The sequence below is a fragment of the Cynocephalus volans genome, chromosome 17 (genome assembly GCF_027409185.1).
Source record: "Cynocephalus volans isolate mCynVol1 chromosome 17, mCynVol1.pri, whole genome shotgun sequence".
Lineage (NCBI taxonomy): Eukaryota > Metazoa > Chordata > Mammalia > Dermoptera > Cynocephalidae > Cynocephalus > Cynocephalus volans.
Genome location: NC_084476.1, coordinates 16173816 through 16197873, shown reverse-complemented (window position 1 = coordinate 16197873; position 24058 = coordinate 16173816). Strand labels below are relative to the sequence as shown.

Below are 24058 nucleotides of genomic sequence, written 5' to 3'. Positions count from 1 at the left end.
CTGAGAATGGAATGACAAGTAACACTTCTGGCTGGAGCATGTGTCACTACTAGACCCTCTGGAGGTCTCTTTTCCTCCTGGCGGAGAGTGATCAGTGATATTTGAAATAGTGTCTGCTCCATTAGCTTAGAATAGTATGGGTCCTAGCATCTATAGCCTCTGACTTTGCAACTTTGTAATCTTGAAAGTTCTAGAAATAAATTAATAGTTTCGATAGCTCTAAAAACATTAACCTTATTAAATATACTAAAAACTCTTACAGGATTTGATAGACACCAGCTTGATTCTTGCAATGAAGAAAGGTCCTCAACAAAAATTATTCTCCAAAGCCAAGATGCTGCCATCATTTCACTCTCCTAGTCCATCATCTCCTATGTCCAATATGAGATCTAGGTCACTTTCACCTTTAATTGGATCTGAGACTCTGCCTTTTTGTGCTGAAAGACAGTGGTGTGAACAAGTTGAGATTACAGATGAAAACAATATGCTTTTGGACTACCAACACCGTAAAGGTATCACTTTTTAATCTAAAAATTTGTTTGACCACATACTCTTAAATAGAGATGGAAATACTGAGCTTACATTTCTGGTCCAAATGTAACATCTAGCCTGGTACAAACTTGACCTATTGTTTTTATTGACAGAAATTGTGTAAGGACAGTGAGAGGACTGAGGCTTCTGGGTGAAGGTGAAAATGTCTGAAAGAATTAGGGAAGGGGAGTTTCCAGAAAGAGGAAGCTTTATTTTGTGTGGTAGGAGAGTGCCTTAAAGCTCATACTCCGAAGTTGCCATCCTCCGTGGTTAGGGGGAAGACATATTTGTTCACTTCAGAGCGGAATGCCTTAATTCATTGTAAAAAAAGTTCTTTGCACTTGGGCTATGCCAGTCTGCTTGTTAGCAAATGCTTGTCTGTGAATGGACTTATTTCCCCACACATGGGAATATGTATGTTCTACCAACATTTAATTTTTTTCTTAAAAGCATTCTGTTATTCTGAAAATTTATTTTCAAAAGTGTATTATTCTTTGCTAAGTCATAAAATCACAGTCATCAAACTTTATTGATCTGAATATCTACTCAGTTTTTATTTTTTATTTATTTATTTTTTTTTGTCGTTTTTTCGTGACCGGCACTCAGCCAGTGAGTGCACTGGTCATTCCTATATAGGATCCGAACCCGCGGCGGGAGAGTCGCCGCGCTCCCAGCGCAGCACTCTACCAAGTGCGCCAAATAAACATTATCAACATTGAATTTATTCTGTACCTTTGCTGCCACTTGGTATATGGTTATTTCTAATTTGATAAATATTCTACAATATTAGTTGTTTCCTTTTCTAGAACAGACCAAATTAAAGAAAAAAATCATTTTATTTTGAACCAAAATAAATTTAATATTAACTTATAAATAAACATAGGGAATCTTTGGCCCATGTTCTGGATCTGAACCTGGGATTAATTTTTTTCTGACTCATAAAGCAGGAACCAAGAGGCAATCTTCTTTTATGGCTGCTTTTGTGAAATGTAGTATGGCTTTAACAATCTTTGACAGCAATGTCCAGGAAGGTCATAAGACAGGATGTACTATCCATCAAGTTATTACTTCATCTCTATGAAATGTGTTGTGATTCTCTCAATGTAAAACAGCAACAAATTTAGAGTTTTGCACCATTTAATAAAATAGGAAAAGAGGATTTTTAAGAATTTCAGTGTCTCTGAACTTTAGATTGGAATTTTTTTAAAAAGCGAACTAAATAGTGCCAGTTTATATTTACAGTATGTACTCTTTTTTTTGAAAGCTGGCTGGTGCAGGGATACAAACACTTGACCTTGGTGTTATCAGTACTGCACTCTAACCAAGTGAGCTAACCGGCAGCCCTATTCCCCCCCCCCCCTCTGGCCAGCCCTATTTTTAAAAACTAAAATGAAAATATTGCTAAAAACTTCAGTGCTGCATATGGTTAAAAGTGCAAGTTTTGAATTCATCTTCCTGGGATCTAGTCCTGGATTTCTATCTTATTAGCTGCAAGATCCTGAGCAAATAATATTTTTTTATAAATGAGGATATTAGTCATTTCTATCTCAAAGGTTTGTTGTACTAATTAAAATTTTTAAATGTAAAGCATTTATCACGAAGATTGTCACACAGCTAATATTTACAGAGTATAACTTATCCCCATCATTATTACTACAAAATGCTATAAAGTAAAATATTATTATTAAATCATTGTGATTAAAACTAGCCAGGGTTTTTCTTTTTCTTTTTTTTTACATTTGCATGGCTTAAAATTTTTTTATATATAAGATGAAAACAATTTGTTTTTTGGAATATGCATGTCTACCTCTATTGATAATGATCTGTTTCTGTAATTTCAGGAGCTGATTCACATGTAGGAGTTCGCTATATTACAGAGGCCCTCATTAAAAAACTTACTAAACAGGACAATTTGGCCATGGTAAAATCTCTGAACCTTTCACTTTCTAAAGATGGTGGCAAGAAATTTAGGGTAGGTTACTAATAATTTCTGAGTATAGACATCGTTTTAAATATTTCTGTGTTTTAAATCTATAAAAAAAAAAAAAAAAGGTTACGATCTCATCCTAATGTCCTCTGATTTTTAGCAGACCTTTTATTGTTTCCACTGGAACTTGTACATCAAGTATGACATCTCCAAATTCATGACCTCCTGTTACCCAATATTCTGTACATTATTGATGCTCTATAGAGAAGGGTTGACAAACTACAGCTTGCAGGCCAGATTTGGCTGGTTGCCTATTTTTGTAAATAAAGTTTTATTGTAACACAGCCACACTCATTTGTTTACATATTGTCTGTGGCTGTTTTTGCCCTACAATAGCAGAGCTTCATTGTTGACACAGAGACTATAATGGCCCACAAAACCAAAAGTATTTACCATCTAGCCTTTTACAGTAAAAGTTTGCTAATGCCTGATCTAGAGTGTTTACTACATTAGTCATAAACTATATAACACAAACACATTGAAATAGAAAACTTAATCTCTTTAATTGGAAAAAACAAAACTTAAGATTCCTATCATGTCATTCACAAAAATTAATTCCAGAAGAATGAAGAGCTAAATGAAAATAAAGCAAAACAACAACAACGAAAAAACAACCAACAAAAATGCTATGAAAGTATAAGGAAAGAATATAGGAGAATATTTTTAAAATCTTAGAAGGGCCTCCTAAGCAAATACTAACCTTAATACCACAAAGAAAAATATTGACGGATTTAGCTTACATAAAGATTTAAAAGTTGTGTTTAATGAAAGACATCTTTTAAAAAGGTGAAAGAAAAGCAACAAACAGGCAGTAGTGTTTGCAACATAAAGTAACAATATCCACATAGTATAAAGATCTCCTACAACTCAGTAAGAGAGACAACACAATGGAAAACACGCAAAGGATATGAACAGGCAGTTCAAAAAGTACTATAAATGGCCAATATTAACTTGAAAATGTGTTCAATTCATTAATGTAAAAGATATGTGAAATAAGATAATAGTGTAATGCCATTTTTCATCTTGTACATCAAAAGGACAAGACTTAAAAAGATTGATTATTTCAGTGTTCAGAAAGTGTGGGAAATGGGTATTCTCATGTTTTTAGTACATATATATTGGCAAAGCATTTTAGGAAGAGGGTTTGGTAGTATTTTCAAAATTTCAAATCTTTTTATACTTTGATCAGCAATTGAATTTATACTCACCAACCTAGCAATTCTCTTCCTTGATGTCTATTTTCCTCATATTATTTGCACATGTATACAAAAATGTCAATATAGTAATGTTTATTAAGCATTATTTAAATAGAAAAATTGGAAATAACTAAATGTCGATAGGGGATTGGTTAAATAAATTGTGGTACAGTATACAAGAAATACCAAGTTTTTTTTAAAAAATGAGTTAGAGCTGTGAGGGTACTTCGAAAAGTTCATGGAAAAATAGAAGGAAAAGATAATATTAATCTTGCTGTGAACTTTTTTAAAGACACCTCTTATGTGTTAACATGGAAAAATGTCCATGGTAGACTCAGTGAAAAAAAGAAATTCTAAAACATTTTGTTTAGTGTGGTCTCAAAATATGTTTAAAAATTCTGTTTTTCTGTATGTGTATATATAAATGTAAGTGAATATAAAGGTCTGGATTTATATACACCAGCTCCTTAACAATTGTTACCTTTGAGCAGTGGAATACAGGGTGATAAGGGTATGGGAACTTAATGAAGAGAACTTTTTTATGTTTTGTTTGAAGTTTTTGCTAGAATATATTCAGATCTTACTCATGTAATTAAAAAGAAGGAAATGTGCTGGAGTTTAAAAGTTGCAAAAATATAAGATTAGTACATAGTTACTGTGTGGTTATTATAAGCGAAGCATTATGTTAGACTGTGGAGGTATCTACCCCCACAGATAAATAAACTTAGTTTCTTTTTTTCTTTTTTTAATTTTTATTTATTTATTTTGGTGGCTGACCAGCATGGGGATCCAAACCTATGACCTTGGTGTTACAAGGCTGAGAGCGCTAACCGACTGAGCTAACCGACTGAGCTAACCTGCCGGCCCCAAAATAAACTTAGTTTCTGATCTCTGGGAATTTATGACTTACTGTGAAGATTACCTAGGATTAAGAGAAGAAATAATGAGGCAGAGTCAAAGAGAGTGCCTGAGAGAGGCCAACCCAATGAAAAATCCTGAAGGAGCTATTGGGACAGGAAAAGATCCAAGAGTATAATGAATGGAGGCCAAAGGAAAGAGGGTGGAATTCAGGGAGAAATGGATGTTTTAAAATGTCACAGAATAGTGAAAGAAGAAGAAAACTTAGAAGTCATTTGGATTTGGCAATTAAAAAGCCCTTCCTTCTGTTTCTCAAATGCACTGGGTCCATTCTTCTAAGGCCTCTGTTTTTTTTGCTCACTCTGGTGTTCTTTGCCCCCAGATATTCACACAGCTAGCTTCTTGTTATTAAGGTCTCAACTCAGTGTACTTCCTCTGAAGCCTTCTCTAACCACCTAGTCACAATGAGTCACCCTCTCCTCAGTCACTCCCTCTCATTCTTTCAGTCAACCAATATTTGTTTAGCACCCACTGTGTGCCAGGCAGTAGTACTATATCAGAGAACATAACAGACAAAATTTGCCTTCTTTGTGCCTTGTATTCTGTCACAGATTTTGTCTTTATTTTCTTCTTAGTACTGTCCACTATCTAAAAATTTTGTTTGCTTGTTTATTTGTTTATTGTCTGTCTCCATGAATGAGAACAAGGACTTTGTTTTTCTTATTCACACTATATTTCTGGTACATGGAACAACTGCTGGCACATAATCCATGTTTGATAAATATTGCGGAGTAGGTGAATGATGATAATCTTGGAGAGAGAACCATTTTGGTACATTGACGTGGTAGATTTATTGCCTTACCAATAAAATAGGAGTGAATGGAAGGCAGAATGAGCAAACATGGTCAACTTTTGTGAGAACATTGGTGGCAAATAAGGGAAATAAGATGGTGGTCTGATAGGAAAATAAGTTTAGCAGCAAGGTGATTTGTTTTACATAGAAGAAATTTGAGCATATTGAATGTAGGCTCTTTGCAGCAGGGTGAAATTGTCTAGTTCATTGCTGTATCTCCATTGCCTGGTGCCACACCTCATATGTAGTAAGTGCATAATGAATATCTGTTGGAAAATGACTGCTTTTAAACTTGAGGGGATGATCCAGGAGAAAGAGGCTGAACATGCAAGGGCATTGGGGGAGGAGGTGAATGAGATTATGCAGGAACATAGTACCTAGTTCAGTTTAAAAAAGAAGAAAGCCACCTCTTGGAAGAAAGTTGGAGGGGAACTGGGGGAGGCATAGAAAAGTTGAAGTAGAGGGGACAATGGTAAAGGAATTCTTGTCAGTTACTCTTCAGCTTTTTAGCATGTAGGAAGTGTTGACCTCCGCTGAGGGGCAAGGAGAGTTTGAAGCCTTGAAGAAAGTTGCAACTCCTGGTCAAGAAGAGCTGCACCAGGGATTGTCCAGGAGAGCAGTAAGAGTTTATTATTCTCTGATGACTGAGCAAAACAACTCCTGATACACATACTTAAATGTTGTGCCTCATTTCAAGGTATCCATTGAGTAAAGTATTTATTCATTTGTTTCTGATTAGTATATCGAGAATTTGGAAAAATGTATTAAACTTGAAGTACTGAATCTCAGCTATAATCTAATAGGGAAGATTGAAAAGGTGGACAAGCTGTTAAAATTACGTGAACTCAACTTATCATACAACAAAATCAGGTGAGTGACTACTTCTTTAGATAGCATTGTAGGGTCTTTGTTATAGAGGTAGATTAATGCTATCCAGGTTACTGAAAAAATCCTTTGAAACAGCAAGTATTTTGATCCTTATTCTTTGATAGTCTAGCCCTTCATATATGATAACTATATGTTCTGGCATTACTAAATACAGAATAATATGTAGCATTATCAAAGAAGGAGATGCATATTTTGAATACCATAGTTTATCTTAATTCCATTTTTGACAGGAAGTTTCCCCGGATATCATCTATGGTTCACTGCCTTATTATATAAAGAATGTTGACATGAAGCAGAATGTTTTAACCCTGCCATTTTGATCCCAAAGATATTTCAGTCTGCTTTGATCCTATATATTTCTCCTGATGTTCTTTGCTCATTGCTACAGAAATATACTCTCAATCTTGTTTCCAATTCATAATAAATATTACTATGAGAAATAAAGATAATGAAACTGACAATGGCTAAAACTGCATATAGAAAATGTGTTATAGACAAAATGATTCAGGAATCAAATCTTGAAAATCTTGATATCTGTACACTTCCCCCCCAAAATAGACTTGATAAGTATAATAGCCCCCCCAAAATGGCTGACAGTGGCAGAAGTTCTAATAAGACAAAAATGAAATAAAAAGATTAATGAATCAAACTCTTAATATAAAACTTGTGTAAAAAAGGATAAATTAATCCTGATGAAAGTAACTTTCATAAAATAAAAATGAAAATAGAGAAGCTTAGAAATATTTGCCCAGTATAGAAAATGACAGTTAAATTGGAAGCAACTTGGAAAAAATTTCATCAATGAAAATTCATCAATATGGGTAATAAATGTTTTATTAATTTAAATATTCTGGTTAAAATACTTAAATTCATATAAACAGTATCATTCTAGGAGCTCCCATATCCTGCTGGCATAGCTAATCTTTTTGTGATGACTTAAGGTAATAATTAAGGGCATCTTCTCTTGGGCAGGACTATAGCACATAACACAGGGTGTGCTATTGAGTTTTCCAGCTCTGTCCTGGCTGTGCACTAGTATTCTTCACAGTAGTCAGTGAGATTGCCATGAACACACTCTTCTTTTCTGTGTTATGGAGTATTGAAGTCTGATAGATGGGTAGGATTTCAGGGCATAGTAATGAAGGGTTGGCAGTCTAGCTGTCCTGGTAAATTTGTTTTCATTTATGAAAAGGGTCGATAAATTATAATTGTGAAAAGTAACCCCACGTGGAACCAAGCTGTTTATTTTAAAAATACAGTGGAGGGACTCTATCATTGTACGTACTAAGTTTGCTTTTATCCTTTGGCTTCCAGCAAAATTGAAGGCATAGAAAATATGTGTAATCTGCAAAAGCTGAACCTTGCAGGAAATGAAATTGAGCGTATTCCAGTATGGTTAGGAAAGAAGTTAAAATCTTTGCAAGTCCTCAATCTGAAAGGCAACAAGATATCATCGGTAAGTTATTCAAAGTAGCAAGAACTTTTTTCAAATTTTTGTACTGGCTAGACAAATAAAAAAGTTAAAATATCTAAGTTTTTTAAAAATGTAATTTCTTCTTTTAAAGTCCTTGGTCCTTTGACCAAACACCAAATTCATACATAACCTAGGATTCTCTGGAGTATTTTTTTTTTTCTTTTCTTTTTTAAAAAAATTTATAAAGAGGTTTATTTGGCTCCCGATTCTGGGACAGCTGCACTGGGTGCAGGCAGGCCTCAGGCTGCTTCCGCTCATGGCAGAAAGTGGTAGGCAGTGATAGCTGCAAGATCACATGGCAAGAGGGGGAGAGGGCAAAAGAGAGAGTGAGAGAGAGAGAGAGAGAGAGAGAGAGAGAGAAAGGGGGATGGGGGAAGTGCCAAGGTCCTTTAAACAACCAGCTCTTGCAAAAACTGATAGAGCAAGAACTCATTCACTACCCCCCCACACCCCAGGGAGTGTGTTAATCTGTTCATGAAGGATCTACTCCCTATGGGGATCAGATTTTGACATGAGGTTTGGGGGGACAACATACCCAAACTCTTATTCTGGCTGTGGCCCCCAAAATTCATGTTCCTCTCACTCTCTGGAGTAATTAAATCTAGGCAGTCCTCAGATTCCACAGTAACTAAGAGTTAATCTCTTAGCATTTTCACATATATCATTTCATTTTAGCTTTACAACACTCTTGTTAAGGAGGCTGTGCAGGGATTATTTTTATACTACTACGAGGTAGTATAGTCTTATTCCCACTTTACAGTCACCGTCCCAGAGAGATTAGGTTCCTTACCCAAAGTCACAGCTTGTGCCAGAATCCAGATCATTGAATGGCTAGAACAGAGTTTTTTCTGACAATATTACCTCACAGTAAAATTTTCAGACTTGTGAATTAATCTTGATTATGGTGTTTGGTGTAATAGAAGGTTGATTGCTACTTTTTTATAATAGAGTAACTTTGTTATCATAATTCACATAATCAGATAATGATGTATGTTTTTCTCCAGACTATAATTTATGATTTTTATATGGTATTTATTTATAATTAGGTGTTCAATAAGCGTTTGCTAAGTAACAATGTTAATTTATTTGAATTTGTATGAAAATTGGAAAATAATTTAAAGAACAGTCATGAAATAAATGAAAGATGTGACTTCAAGTATAGGCCTATACTTGCCTTCCATGACTTTGGAAAATTCCTTAATCTTTCTAAAACTCACTGTTTAAATTGGAGAAAATAATTCTATACTGCCTCCTTTGCAGGGGTATTATTGGACTCAGATGAAATAATAGATGTGAAAATGCTTCAAAAACTTTAAAACACTAAGTAACTCTAAGGCTGTATTCCTTAGACTTTCACCAGTAGAGACCAATAAAAATGAACAACATTTATTTAATGCTGTGTTATTGACTATATCTATGCTATTTTATTTCATCTTAATAAAGATCTGGTGATTATCTGTCATTTCACTGTGACAGCTCAGGAGCCTTAAAGCCCAGGTCCACACCATGATGTACAGCATCACTTTGGAGCTCTTAAAGCTTATGGGAATAGGTAGCCATGAATCTAAAATTTGCCACAAATATTCCTCAGAGTGGTTGATCCTTACATAATACTCAGTGTCAGCTGAATAACAGGAAAATCATTCAATAAATATTTATTATTTCTAATTTTGTATGATATTTTCATCCCAGTTTGACATTGGCATCATTAGGAGAGATGCACATTCACTTGGGAGAGAAGATTTATTTTTACTAGCTACTTGGAGTAGTGTTTCTCAACCTTTTAAAATCCCCTTTGAATAAACATAGGAATCTTACCTAAAAAATATGGGTTATCTCTACATATCCTTATGTCTTTTAACTATTAATTATAACTCAGTTATCTGAATATTTACCAAAATCTTATTTTGTAGCCATTCATTTTTTCAATTTGTTCAGCTAGTATAATGAAAAGACAATAGGTTTAGAGTTACACAGACTTGAATTCTGTTTCATTTAACTACCAGCTCTGAAATTTGGTCAAACCACCTAACTTCTTTGAGCCTCATTTTCTTTGTCTGTGAAATTAATATGATATTTACATCATAGGTATTGTAAGGAGTCACAAATGAAAGAGTATATGGAAAATGCCTAATACTGCCATGATACACTATAAATACTCATATACTCCCTTTTTTTTCCTCTACTCACACCACTACTTTTGGGTAATTGGCTTCATGAATAGGTTCTTTGCCATGTTGAGCAATTTCCTTGATTTATTACTTCCTTTAGGTATGTTTATGATTTTTTTTTTTTGTTTTTGTCTTTTTCGTGACCGGCACTCAGCCAGTGAGTGCACCGGCCAGTCCTATATAGGATCCGAACCCACGGCGGGAGCGTCGCTGCGCTCCCAGCGCCGCACTCTCCCGAGTGCGCCACGGGCTCTGCCCTGTTTATGATTTTTAAGTTAAATTACACCAATACTAATTTTATATCATTTCAGCTCCAGGATGTAAGCAAGTTGAAACCACTTCAAGATTTGACTTCTCTGCTCCTACTTGAAAATCCAATTGTGACCCTTCCTCATTATCTCCAATTTACCATTTTCCACCTCCGTTCACTGGAAAGTTTGGAAGGTCAGCCAGTAACCTCTCAGGATAGACAGGAGGCTTTTGAGAGATTCAGTTTAGGTAAGATGACATTTAAAAAAATTAAACTTAGGGGCCAGCCCGTGGCTCACTTGGGAGAGTGTGTTGCTGATAACACCAAGGCCATGGGTTGGGATCCCTGTATATGGATGGCTGGTTAGCTCACTTGGGAGAGCGTGGTGCTGACAACACCGAGTCAGGGGTTAAGATCCCCTTACTGGTCATCTATAAAAATAAATAAATAAATAAATAAATAAACTAAATTTGGATGAGGGAGGAATTTATTTTCAGAAGTTATCTAGAAAAATGTATTGTGCATTTATAATGCTATTAAAATGTGCATGGAAAATGGTACCATAAATCAGTTGATTCAACAAATATTTATTAAGCATATACTCTGCACCAGGCACTGTACTTGACACCAAGAATACAATGGTGAACAAGACATATGGTGCTGGCCTTCATGTAGCTTATGTTTTAGGGGACAAAAAGCAAGTAAACCCAGATAAAGTAACACAGGGGAACCCTCTTTGTAGTGTAAAGTAATGTAAAGAAAGGAATAGCTCTCTGAGGAAGTAACATTTAAGCTTAAGACAAAGGGAAGAAAGGGTTAGCCATTTGAAGAATGGCATTCAGAGAGACAACAGTTTGTTTCCTGAGGTTAGACAGACCTGGTAAGTTCAAGCAACTGAAAGAAGATGAATATGACTGGAGGACAGCTCAAGAAAAAGTTTGAAGAGATAGGGAATTGCAAGATGGCACAGAACCTAGGGGTTTGTATTTTATTTTAGTTGTAGTGGGAAGCCATTGACAACTTTTAAGCAGGCTTGAGACATCATCTAGTTTATATATTAAGAAGATTATTTTTGATAAAGGGTGAGGAATGATGTAGAGCAGGACAAAATGGAGATGAAGGGAACTATTAGGAGGCTATTGCAGGCTAGAAAATGATGGCCTGTATTTAGGTGGTCCATATGGAAATTAAAAATAGATGGACAATTCTGAAGGTAGAATCAGCAGCACCTTGTAATGATTGGATAATTCTAAGGCTTCTGGCTTGAGTTAGTGTGTAGATGGTGAGATTCCTTATAAAAATGGGAGATTTCAGGGTTTGTTTAGGCCATGTTGAATTTGAAATGTCTGTGAAATAACCAAGTAAAGATGTCAAATAGAGAGTCAAAAATGTGAGTCTGATCTCTTCAAAGAGGTCTGGACTAGAAATATAAATTTGGAAGTCAAAATAATATTTAATTCCATGGGAATCAAGCACATTCAGGCAGGAGCTGGGAAGAGGAAGAAGGTCAGCCAGCTTAGAAAACTGAGGAAGAGGTCAGAAAGGTAGGTGAAAACTAGGAATAGAGGGTTGCAAAAGCCCAGAGAGAAGGTTTCAAGAGAGGAAGTGGTCAACCGTGTTGAATTTTGCTGAGACATGAAGTAAGATGAGCACAGAGAAGTGCTTTAGATTGGCAACATGTGATGTTGATCTTGACAGGTACAGTTAAGAAATGGTGGGGATGGGCTGGCCCCATGGCTAACTCGGGAGAGTGCGGTGCTGGTAGTGTCAGGGCCACAGGTTCGGATCCTATACAGGGATGGCCGGTGTGCTCTCTGGCTGAGTGTGGTGTGGACCACACCATGCCGATGGTTGCAATCCCCTTACCGGTCCAAAAAAAAAAAAAAAAAAAAACGGTGAGGACAAATGCTGAGTTATAGTGGATTGAAAAGTGAACGAGAGGGAGATAGTTGGCTGAAGATTTGAAATTTCCTCCCACAATTTCTCTTCCCTTGTACTTAATAAGTGAGTTTTTAAAGAAGTTTAAAAGTTAAACCAAAAAAAATTGAAAATTCACCAATAGCTTTCAGATCAGGAAATGGTCAGAAACAACAAATGCAGTAAACCTTAAAGCCAGTAACCAAATAAACAGAATATTTAAGACCAGAGTAGAGAGACAAATCATGGCTCAGTTCTTTTGGTCATTGAGACGGCAAGAGGATGAGATTAGAGGAAAAGAGGAAATATCATCCCTTGGTAGGAGGGACACTTTTCCATCAGAAAAGAGAGAAGATATGTGCAAGTATGGGTAGTTTTGTTGCTTTCGTGGTAGTAAAATAAGGGAGTTCTCACTGATAGAGACTGTTTTCTTAATGAAATGTGAGATCATCATCTGAAAAAGATAATAGGGGGAGGATGGGAGGTTTGAGGAGAAAGAAGAAGATATGAAATAGCCAATTTAGAGTGCTGGGAAATGTCTGTATGTGCAACCATTTGAAATTGATGTTAGTCTATTTTGACCTACATAAATGGAAATTTCATGTTTTGATACAATACTTGAGAAACATGGTAAATTTTTATTAGTTTGGGATTCCTCTGACTCAACATTTGTTATTCTGAAGTTTATGTTTTGGAATGATTTAAAATATAAATAATGCAAAGGAAACTCACCATGTAAATATACTCTTGAGAGAAATGTTTAAGCTACTTATGGTTAATTTATGACTTCAGATATTAATAAGGAACCTTTAATGATCTGGGTTCTTAGGATCTATTGGTGAGCCAGATAGATGCAGTTTCTGCTTTCATGAAGCTTGAGTAGGGAAGGCAGACAGCCAAGCTGTTTGATCATATTTTGCAACTCAGTGTGATGAGGGCCATAGCAGAAGTTCCAGGTGGCATGGGAGCATCCCTGAGATGTATCTAACCTGGGAAAAGGACAGCATCAGGGCAGGCTTCTCAAAATGTTTTTTAAAACTTAAAACCTGAAGGATGCAAAATAGCCCAGAAGGAGATAAAAGAAGACAGTTCCAGGCAAAGGGTGTGAATAAGAGCCTGCAGGTGAAAAGAGGCATCACAAATCTGGAGAAGTGAAATCATTTCAGGAAAGCTGCAGTGGATTATGCTTGAAGATGAGGCCAAAGTGGGACATTGGGACCAAATCACGAAGAGCCTTTTCAGCTCTTCATGAGAGCTCTTTGGATGTATTCCCAACAGTAGTAGGAAGCCTTTGAAAGATTTTAAGATAATGTAGTGTTTTACAAACATGTTTGCAGCATCCTTTTAAATGTAATTAGTAATATCATATAAAATATAGCATATTTTTTTAAAGGGGACCTGGGGAAAAAAATCCTCATTTATCAACATACTAATTAATTAAATGCTTGGAAGTAAAGTATTCTCTTTTAAAAATGTCATCTAAATGATAATACCTTCTTGCCTCAGTATAAATCAATTTCAAGCTCAATATAGTCTTTTTTCCCAAAGTCATGGTGGATAATTTTAAAAGCAGAATTGTATTTACACTGTTTATAGACTTCTTTTGCTATTGTTTTATTTGAGAAATATTCTTACCTTTTTGCGTGTAGGAAATATAATGATAAGTAAAGTATTAAATTTTTATTGGCAGAAGAGATAGAAAGACTGGAAAGAGACCTGGAAAAGAAGATGATGGAAACTGAAGAGCTTAAGAGCAAACAAACAAGATTCCTCGAGGAAATTAAAAATCAAGATAAACTGAACAAATCTTTAAAAGAGGAGGCCATATTACAGAAGCAGAGCTATGAGGAGCTAAAGGGTGACCTAAACATGAAAAATGAATTGGTAAGTCTGTATTTTACATTGCTTTGGCTGTATTCTCTTAAGATAGAGAATTCTTTGCCCTTGGGTGTAAAAATACAACTTTCTGACCATAGGATGGGGAAGATGTAGTTTAACAGAAATATGTGTAAAAGGCTTTACGAGTTGTAGTTGGCTATATACTGTATGATATGGCTTCCCAAAAGACTAACACTGTCTTGGGCTGCACTATGTGAAGTGTGCTATCTGGAACAAAGGGGGAATGTAGGTGATGCCCCACTCTTTGAGGAGGTGGTGAGACTGCCCAAGATGTTTGTAGTTTTTTTTTAAACAACAACATTGTAGGTGAGGCTGTACATTGGCAAAAACTTTTAGAAGGCAATTTGGCAAAATTATCCAAATTTTAAATGGACATACCCTATGTTTCAGAGATTCTATTTCCCATTATATATTCTGTAGAAATGGTAGCAAGAATGTGTAAAAATTATATATATATATATATGCATATGTACATATATACATACAAGGGGTCTTCAGAAAGGATCATGGAAGGATTCATATTTTAATTCAATTTCCCACAAACTTTTTGAAATACCCTCATACACACATATAAACACACACACACACCCTGCATATTCAAGGATATTCACTACAATATGGTTCATATTAGCAAAAATTTCAAATAACTAAAATGTCCCTCAGTGAACATCCATGTGGTAGAATAGTGTGTTCCTGTTAATAAAATGAGGTAGAGCTGTATGTCCTGATATGAACGTGTCTTAACACATTTTACTATGTGAAAAAAGCAAGTTGCAAAACAATATATCAAGTATGATCCTATATCTAAAAACACATAACGGTATAAATATGTTACGGGAAAGTGGCAGAATATGACCTAAACTTTTGACAATAGTTATATCTGAAGAATGGAATTACAGAATACTTTCAAATTGCCCTTTATACATATCTGTAATGCTTAAATTTTATAAAATTTGGCTTTATGGTTGAAATTGGAAAAAAAGATACTAAAATATAGGAAGATTTAGACAAAGTAAGTAGCATATGTTCAGAAGGTAACTGACGCAGAGGCTTCAAAGGTCTTGAGACCAATGTATATGAGGAATGGTCAAAGGAACAAGGATGTCCCGGATTAAGAAGAGGTAACCCAATGAGCTATGACAGTTGCTCTCAAATATTCAAAGGACTATTTCATGGAAGAAGGACTATGTAATAAGGCCCCATGAGATAAAATTAAGACCCGGTAAATGGAATTAAAATAGATTTTCATTTAGTAATAAAGAAGAAATTTCTAATAGCTGTCCTGAGATAAAATGTGATAACTCTGAATTGTATTTGCTATCACTGAAATAGGCAGAGGCTGGTCATATGGGTTTGAGAGAAAGATCAAGAACATTAGACAAGAAGATAGACTAAATGACAATTTCAAAACAGACAATTTGATTCTGTAAACTAATTGGGCTATTTTCGGTGAAGGAAAAAAATAACTGTTGGTACCCTCCTCTTTTTTTTTTTTCTTTTGACAATTCCTTATTCTTTGGATATATGCATAACTTAGAGAATTGTACCTACCATATAACTAATAGAATCCTGGATACATTTATCCTTTTTTGCATCTTTTTTCAAGATTGGCGTTCTTGCTTAATGACTTGATTTGTTAATGAGAAGAATTCTGCCTACTCACTTCCTTTAACAAGTAGAAAAGAGGGTTTCTCTCCTCTGTGTGAGGAATAAAGTTGTTACTTGAAATATGAATTCTTACCTACCTTCTTTTGAATTCCTCTTTGCCTGAGAAAAAAAGTAATTTATACCTGGGGGATATGATGGAAAGACAGGGCAACTCCCCAGCTCTGTTATTCGCTTGTTCAGAGCATTTGTGGTTGCTTTGTATGCTTATTTGAGGGTAATTTTCAAATAAATGTTTTATTCTGATGGCATATATTAATGATGTTAATAATCAGGTGATTATCAGTGCTTTTAGATTATTATGGAATGGAGAGCTTTAGAAGATATATATATATATATATATAAAATAGAGTGGATTGATGAGTAATGAAACCAGTGGAGAATTACATGATAATCAGTTTATTTAAACAGTAAACTCTTTGAGCCGTCATGTAACATTTGTATTTAAATACAAAAATCAATCAATAACAAAAATAGAAGTACCATAGTATTTACTGTGGTATCATGTGACATTTGTGAACATTTAATAAATTTTCCTAAGTTATATAGGTTTTTTGTTGGAACATAGAATCTATTTTTTATTATTAAGATAAAAGAATTTTGTAAGTTCTATATGCTGATTCCCTGTGCATGTTAGTCAACCCATTGAAAACCTTGGCAAAATTTGCGTCTTAAAATTTTGCACCATCCCCAAATTACGGATTGTTACAGTTGCTTAGTTTTTTCTTTTGCTTATTTGTAATGTTGATATGTTTGTTCTGTGAATAAATGTTTTGTAAATTGTCAACAGTTTTTGCTCATTTTTGTTTATAACTTTTTATTAGAAGTCTAATTGTGCTCTTCTCTGTGTCATTGTTATTTTTTTACTAACCATTTAAAAACATGTTTATGTACAGATTAATGTGTTTGTTGTAACAAATTCAGACAACATGAATGTGTACAGTAGAAATGAAGGTTTGCTATTCCCTTACCCCATTAATATATATCCTTTTTGTTTTCCAGGCTTATACAATGTATATATATAATTACATAATTTATATGCAATTAAGTACATTTTACTCTTGAATATTTTTGTGGTTTAAAAAAAAGGAATCTTACTATATACGTTATTAGTCTACATCTTATCTTTCACAAAACAGTAAACATATCCAGTATAAGTTTAAACCGTGTTGTTTAAAAAAAAGTGTGTGTGTGTGTGTGTGTGTGTGTAAATCTTCATTCTTTTTAAAGTCTATATGTGTTCTGTTCCATTAAATGGAACCTCCATAATTTAGTTAGCCTGTTCCTACTGATGGGCATTTAGGTTGCATCCACTTTTTTGCTCTTAGACGCAGTACTACAGAGAAAATCTTTGTGTATGTGTGTGTATATACACCTGTGCATTCATACTAGCATTTCTTTAGCATAAATCACAAGTAGAAATACTGTGTAATTTGTGTTTAAAATTTTGATAAATGTGAAAGCACACTTCAAAAAGCTTGTAACCCATTCATACTTCCACAGCAGTGAGTGAAAGGGCCCAATTTCCAACTGGATGTTATTTTGAACTTGTAAATATGATAGAAAAAAGTAGAATCTCGTTATTATTTTCATTTCACATTTCTATAGTTGTTGAAGGGATGAATATTGCATATGTATTGATTGGCTCTTTTGTATTTCTTTAAATTGCCAGTTCATATTGTTTTGCCTATTCCTCTGTTATTCCAAAGAACTATTATATATTTAAAAAAAGAATTCTGGGTCTTATTCTGAGAGCTTACATTTGAAAAACATTTCCATTGTCATTTGCAGAATTTCTGATGATACTATCATCTACAATTGTATAGTGGTTTACCATTTTAAAAAGTAATTGCTCATGCATTAGGCCAACTAATTTATAAAAGAAAAGTAGCATTGAAGTAAGTTTTCTAGTGGCCATTTAAAGTGTAGTAGTCCCCGTCCTGCCGCCAACAATATTAACTGAACTTACTCTTTGTGCTTTACAAGTCATTTAATTCCTGTCCTACAGTTTTTTTATTTTTAAAATGAGGATGATATACTTCTCCTGCCAGCCTCACAAAGTTGTGAGGTTTTAGTGAGGTAATTAATGTGAAAATAATTTTAAATGAATCAAACTAAATAATGGATGGATGTAAATATATAACTCACAGTTAGAGTGATGATAAAATGTATCCATGTAAGAATAATGCTAGTGCTAATAAACATATCTTCCTACAGTAAGTAAAGAGCAGCTTGTATTATTATTACTGCTTAACTCTCTAGAGTTCTCCTGGTACAGTATCTGTTTGCTTCTTTCTCCTTTCAGCCGTTTTCTTGGTTTCTTGCAGGCCCTTTTCTGCTGATTCTTTATTCTTCCTTAAAGGTAGTTCTTCAGGGCTGAATTGCACACTGTGTTTTTCATGGTTTGCATGATAAAATGTATTAATATGCTTGTTTATATTTTAAGTTTTGAAACTGGCTTGCCTCCTTGGGAAATGTGCTTGTGTGTGTATGTGGGGTTTTTTTTGTTTTTTTTTTTTAGTAGATTTCTACGTAGGAGACCAAGTTTCAATGTGGGGGAAAGAATATATATTATTTTTTCTATTGGTAAATATATTAACTGCAGTCAACTCTTGATTATCCCACAGCTAATACTGCAACTAGCCTACTTTCCTGTTCCTTTGACTCCTATTTTGTACTTATTTATGCATTTCAACATACATTTATGAAGTGCTTATTATATGCTAAGCTTACAGCTATAAAAGACACAAAAGTACTTTGAAATGTACAGGTTATTTATTATTATATTCCTGCACAGACCAGTTCACGCATTCTTCATGGATCCAGTCACATTTGCCTTTTTTGGCCCTATTGCCAGTGAGCTTTGGGGAGAGAAACCCAAGATGAGTTGACACTGTTGATAATGAATTGCTTTCTTGAGACACTGAGACTTAAGAGCATTCGGTGAAGATATCAATGTTGGGAAATATGCTGGACACCCTGCAGCAGGACATCAAAGGCAGCATGATACAATAGGCAGAATGTTAGATTTGAAATCAGAAGACTTGGAATTGAACTCTGCCTTTTCCACTACCAGCTGTGAGATTGGGCAAATTATTTAACTTGTCCATGCACTTTTGTCATCTCATAGGGTAGTTGTATTAGCCTATTTTTGTGTTGCTATAACAGAATACCGGAAACTGCATAATTTATAAAGAAAAGAGGTTTATTTGGCTCACAATTCTGGGACAGCTGCATCTGGTACAGGCCTCAGGCTACTTTTCTACTCATGGTGGAAAGCTGCAGGCAGCTGGCAAGTACAAGCAGATCATATGGCAGAGGAAGCAAGAGAGAGAGGGGAGGTGCTAGGGTCTTTTTAAACAATCAGCTCTCAGAAACTCACTCACTACCCCCACTCCCCAGGGAAAGCATTAATCAGTTCATGAGAGATCTGCCCCCGTGACTCAAACAGCTCCCAACATTGCCACATTGGGGATCAGGTTTCCACATGAGTTTTGGGGGGACAACACATCCAAACTCTATCAGTAGTTGTGAAGATTAAGTGAGATAGCATATGTAAAATGCTTAGCACAGTATCTGGCACAAAGTGAGTACTTGGATCAATATTACGTGTTATCCAGGCTAGCATTACTTCCATTTTGACGGATAATCAGGGGGTGACTGTAAGCTAAATCATGCATGACTTTGATTTCTTGGGCCTTGTAAAATGTTCATATTTGTTTACATTTTATTCTCTTCAGCTTGCATTTTTATATTAATGAAATTTTTCTGCATGTTTTTTGTCTGATCTTCACTATCAGACACTGGCACACATACACACACACAAAAAAACAAAGACAAAAATCACTTAGTGGACCTTTGAAATGAACTCAAAGGATTGGTGTAGAAAGGGGCTGGTGCTGGTATTTAGTTAATAAAATATTTATCCTCTGCCACTGATCTAATATGTAACTTTTGACAAGTCAATTCACCAGTCTGAGACTCAATTTCTTTATTTATAAATTCGGAAAATTAGATTGGACAATTTCTTGTGATCTGCCAGCTCCAGAAATTTTTAAGAATAACGAAAAAGTTAAAATTATAGAATTACTTTATTAAAAATTTAATAGTACATATTTGGATCTGATTGAGCTTATTCACATTTCTATTACAAAGAATAAGTTTCTGAACACTTAAAACTGAGATAACATTAGCTATAGATGTTACAACAGTACAACAGTTAAAACCAATCTCTTATTTTCTTCTTTCTCATACCTCCTTCTCATTCCTCTGTAGTTAATGTAAAATATCATTTCCCCCATGATTTGAAGCTATCATTAAAAATCGAAGAGTAAGTTAAATAAATTGGTGCTAATTGTTGGGAAATCAGCGGGCCGGCCCGTGGCTCACTCGGGAGAGTGCGGTGCTGAGAACACCAAGGCCCCGGGTTCGGATCCCATATACGGATGGCCGGTTCGCTCACTGGCTGAGCGTGGTGCTCACAACACCAAGTCAAGGGTTAAGATCCCCTTACCGGTCATCTTTAAAAAAAAAAAAAAAAAAAAAAAAAAAAAAAAAAAATCAGGAAGCAGGCACTTAGTAAGCCAGTAGGCCAGTTTCTTAAAAATATTTGATATGGGCTGGCCAGTTAGCTCACTTGGTTAGAGTGTGGTGCTGATAAAACCAAGGTCAAGGGTTCAGGTCTCTGTACTGGCCAGCCACCCTCCCACCACCCCCCAAAATTGATACAGAGTTACTTTCATGTTTAGATAGAAACACGTTTAAGTGATTTTTTAAAATCTTTATTCATTGTATCCTGAAATTGTATATAAACTTCAAAGGTCTTTTATGTGATCTCTTAGGAAATAATAATTTTGTATTTCACTTTTTATATTACTTTAGAATTAAGATAAAATGTCCTGAATATTGTGCTATTTGCTGTGAAGTTTTTAAATATAGAATTATTTATGATGAGAACTTGCCATATCATAGCTCCTTTATAGTAACGTACTGTATGTTGTCTCATATCAAATTGGGCCAATAGCTAAAACAGAAGACCGTGGAACTAACGCGAGCATGTCAAAAGCAGTATGAGCTGGAACAGGAAATGGCCTTTTATAAAATTGATGCTAAATTTGAACCACTCAATTATTATCCATCAGAGGTGAGTTATCTTAACGTTTTACTACTCCAAAGTTAAAGCCGGCATGGTGGGTGGAGTGGGGGAGGGCAGGTGGTGCACATTCAAGGGATTTTATCAATAAGCACTCTTCTTTCTTGTTATGTAAACTGTATTTTGGTTGAATCTGTAAATTATTTGGATCAGGGAGTTAGAACAGTGTTCTAAAGAGGTAAAGAGATCCATGAGGATCTTTGCCCACAGCCATGTACATAACCAAAAGCAGCCATCTAACCCTTAGTTACCTTGCTCAAAACGTACGGGTTGATAGGCCCCCTTTAATCCAAACTTCTGGAAAAGTGCTTCAGTACCATGGAATAGTCATTTCCCTACATGGTTTATTCAATTAATACTGAGTTCAGTATTACTTAACCATTATTGGTACAAATACCCATAAATGCCACTGCGACCAGGGAACTTCCTAGCTTTTTAAGACCCAGTGATACCAACCATACTATTTAATTTTTAAAAATTCAACTATTTAAATTTACTAGACTGAGATTTTACTTATATCACCCAAGAAACCAAAATAAAACACCCAGATTTCTGATTTGAGAGGTCAAGCACCTAAAAATCACATAACTGTAGGCAGTTCTTTAATCAATTAATTCAAACTTTCACTCTTCAGTGGTAGGAGGAAGAATCTTTTTGAAATTTTTTTTCAGTTATAATTCCTTTTTGGTATATTAGTAATAAGATAAAAGAATAACAGATTTTTTTCAGCTTCTAAGCATGTAGGATTAATATAACTTCAGGCAATTTTGTGATATGTTTGTTACTAATAAAATGAATAAAGTAATATGACTGCTTGGAAGTTACTTATTAAACCATAAGTATATTAACTTATTTTGTTTTTAGTATGCTGAAATTGATAAAGCCCCAGATGAAAGTCCTTACATTGGCAAATCCAGATACAAGAGAAATATGTTCAGCACAGAAAGTTACGTTATCTATAATGCCCAGCAAGTACAGATTAAGAAGATGGAACCAGAAGAAGGGGAACAATTTAGAAATGAGCATGTGAACTTGAGAGCCCATGCACCACAGGACATACAACTGGAAGACAAAGAAAAAATAAGTGCAGGTTTAAAAATGTTATCTTAAATTATTTAAAAATATAGAAAGATTGAATATATAAGCCAATTTTATTTTAGAATTCTTTTAATTAAACATGTTGATGGTTTATTATATTGTTGTTTACATGAAAAATCTAAAAACAGTAGTGATTTACTGAGCAGATTGTTTTTGAATGATTCCTGTTATGGTTGAGAATGGGGTTTTTGACAGTAATTTGATGGCAGTATGTCCAGAGGATCCAAGAATGTGTAAATTTCACCCTGCCAACAGGCATTGGAACTATACATTCAAAGGCATAATTAGTATTACTTGAAGCAAGTAAAGAACCACTTTATTGATTACTATGCATGTAGCCAAAACCTAAAGCAGTGCTTTGGATAAGCTGGAACAGAGTACTCTGCTTAGGCTTGGGCCTATAACTGGCCTCTTACTCTTCCTGACATGCCCCACACTCCAACCTCTCTAACCTCCTCCCACCCAATCTAATTCAAGGCATCTTACCTCCTTCTGGCAAGTCACACAGAGGAAGAAGTCAAGCCAAGAGGTCACTTTAGAGACCCTGCCAGTGGCAAACTTTGAATTCACTTACCCACTCAGCTGTGTGGATATGGAAGAGAGAAAGCCAACCCAAGTTCATGCATCCCAGTGGTAGTCACGACCCATCGTGGGGCTCTCACCAATTACATTAGCAGCTCATTTTCCCTTGACTGGTAGCTAAATGGAAGACATTGGAAGGCCAGTAGAGGTTGACTTCGTGAGGGAAGAGAAGAAACTGAATTCTCTTTGTCTCAAATACTGTATACAGGCTCTGGAGGGAGAAGCAAAAATCAGATATATGTGCAGACTAGCTTCAAGGGGCCCATACTTTTGTAGGAGGGAGAGAAGGAGAAAGGGAGGGAGAAATCTGAAATTTGATGTAGAAAGTAACTGATTAAAGATTATTTCCAGCTGGGAGAGACTGTTCAGTAGTGAATTTCTTGATATTGAGTCCCATTGTAACATTTGCCTCTAGTACAGGGTATTTTTTTTTTAAACTCCCTGAACCTAATTATAACTTAGTTACATGTGAAGTGCATATTTCCTGATAAAATTCTTATTCTGTCAAAAGGGTTCACCAGTCTTGGAAATATCAAGTAAAGCCCCTTTTATGTTAAGAATTTTACAAATAAAAGGATCAATTATAGTTCTATAGTGTACCATGAAGCAATTCATTCTAAAGATTAACTACTAGAAATGAAAGCCATCATAGTAATTGCTTTTTAAATTTTCTGTGATCTATAATAACAGAATTTAATGGAGGGGGTTATTGCAAAGAAAGAAAATGTGACGGAAATGTCAGAATTCAAAGTTTTTCTTGTGTGTGTTTGTGAGCATGGTTTTTAAATTTGCAGCACAAACTCGACTGTCAGAACTGCATGATGAAATAGAAAAGGCAGAACAACAGATTTTAAGAGCTACTGAAGAATTTAAACAACTGGAAGAAGCGATACAACTGAAAAAAGTATGTAAAAGCAAAGCAGTGAATCTAAGAGGAAATGAAAAAAATGAAATGTTTTCCCTTCATAATTATAAAAAACAATTTTTAAATCAGTACTGCCTAATTAATTATGCAATAAATTTCAGAGTCAGATATGGCTCTAGCATTTTCCAGTTACACTTTCCTTCCATTCATGATGATATCTTGTTAGCATTTTATAAAGTATGTAGAAGTAAATTACTTAAAATTTTTGTAAAAAGATGTATTCAGTCTACCATATTATAAAAGTTGCTACTTTACCCAGAGAAGTTGCTTCCTGATGTATCTCTTCTAATTTTATTAAGCGCCTCACACCTTTAAGATCCCGGGACCTAGATTAAGAATCAGAAGATGTCTCTCTTATAGCATTAACATTATCAAACACAAGAAGCAGAAAAATAAGTGATATAAAATGTACAGAAAGATGGAAGTAACATACTCTCAGAAATTACCAAAGTTTGTCATGAGAAGTAAGCAACTCAAACCCATGATGCGATTGCATAGGGAGAAATTCAAAAAAGAAAGTGTTTGGCATTTTAGTGTTTAAGTATGTAAAAAGGGTTTAGTTATTTACAACTCTAAATCTGTATTTCAAAATTATGATGGTAACTGCATTCA

At 35.0% G+C, this 24058-nt stretch overlaps 1 protein-coding gene across 2 annotated transcripts in view; it reads left to right on the top strand.

Moving 5' to 3' along the window:
• Positions 1–292: 292 nt before the first annotated feature.
• CNTRL (centriolin) overlaps positions 293–24058 on the top strand; it is a 72644-nt gene continuing 48878 nt past the window's right edge. The window contains exons 1-10 of one of the 2 annotated variants that reach the window (XM_063082125.1): positions 293–512; positions 2373–2503; positions 6165–6295; positions 7628–7769; positions 10270–10456; positions 13816–14009; positions 17995–18051; positions 20713–20832; positions 21706–21931; positions 23316–23425. In XM_063082125.1, the coding sequence (XP_062938195.1) occupies positions 293–512; positions 2373–2503; positions 6165–6295; positions 7628–7769; positions 10270–10456; positions 13816–14009; positions 17995–18051; positions 20713–20832; positions 21706–21931; positions 23316–23425 (1518 nt within the window). The remainder of the gene's footprint in view (positions 513–2372; positions 2504–6164; positions 6296–7627; positions 7770–10269; positions 10457–13815; positions 14010–17994; positions 18052–20712; positions 20833–21705; positions 21932–23315; positions 23426–24058) is intronic. The other variant, XM_063082124.1, reaches the window with a different exon arrangement.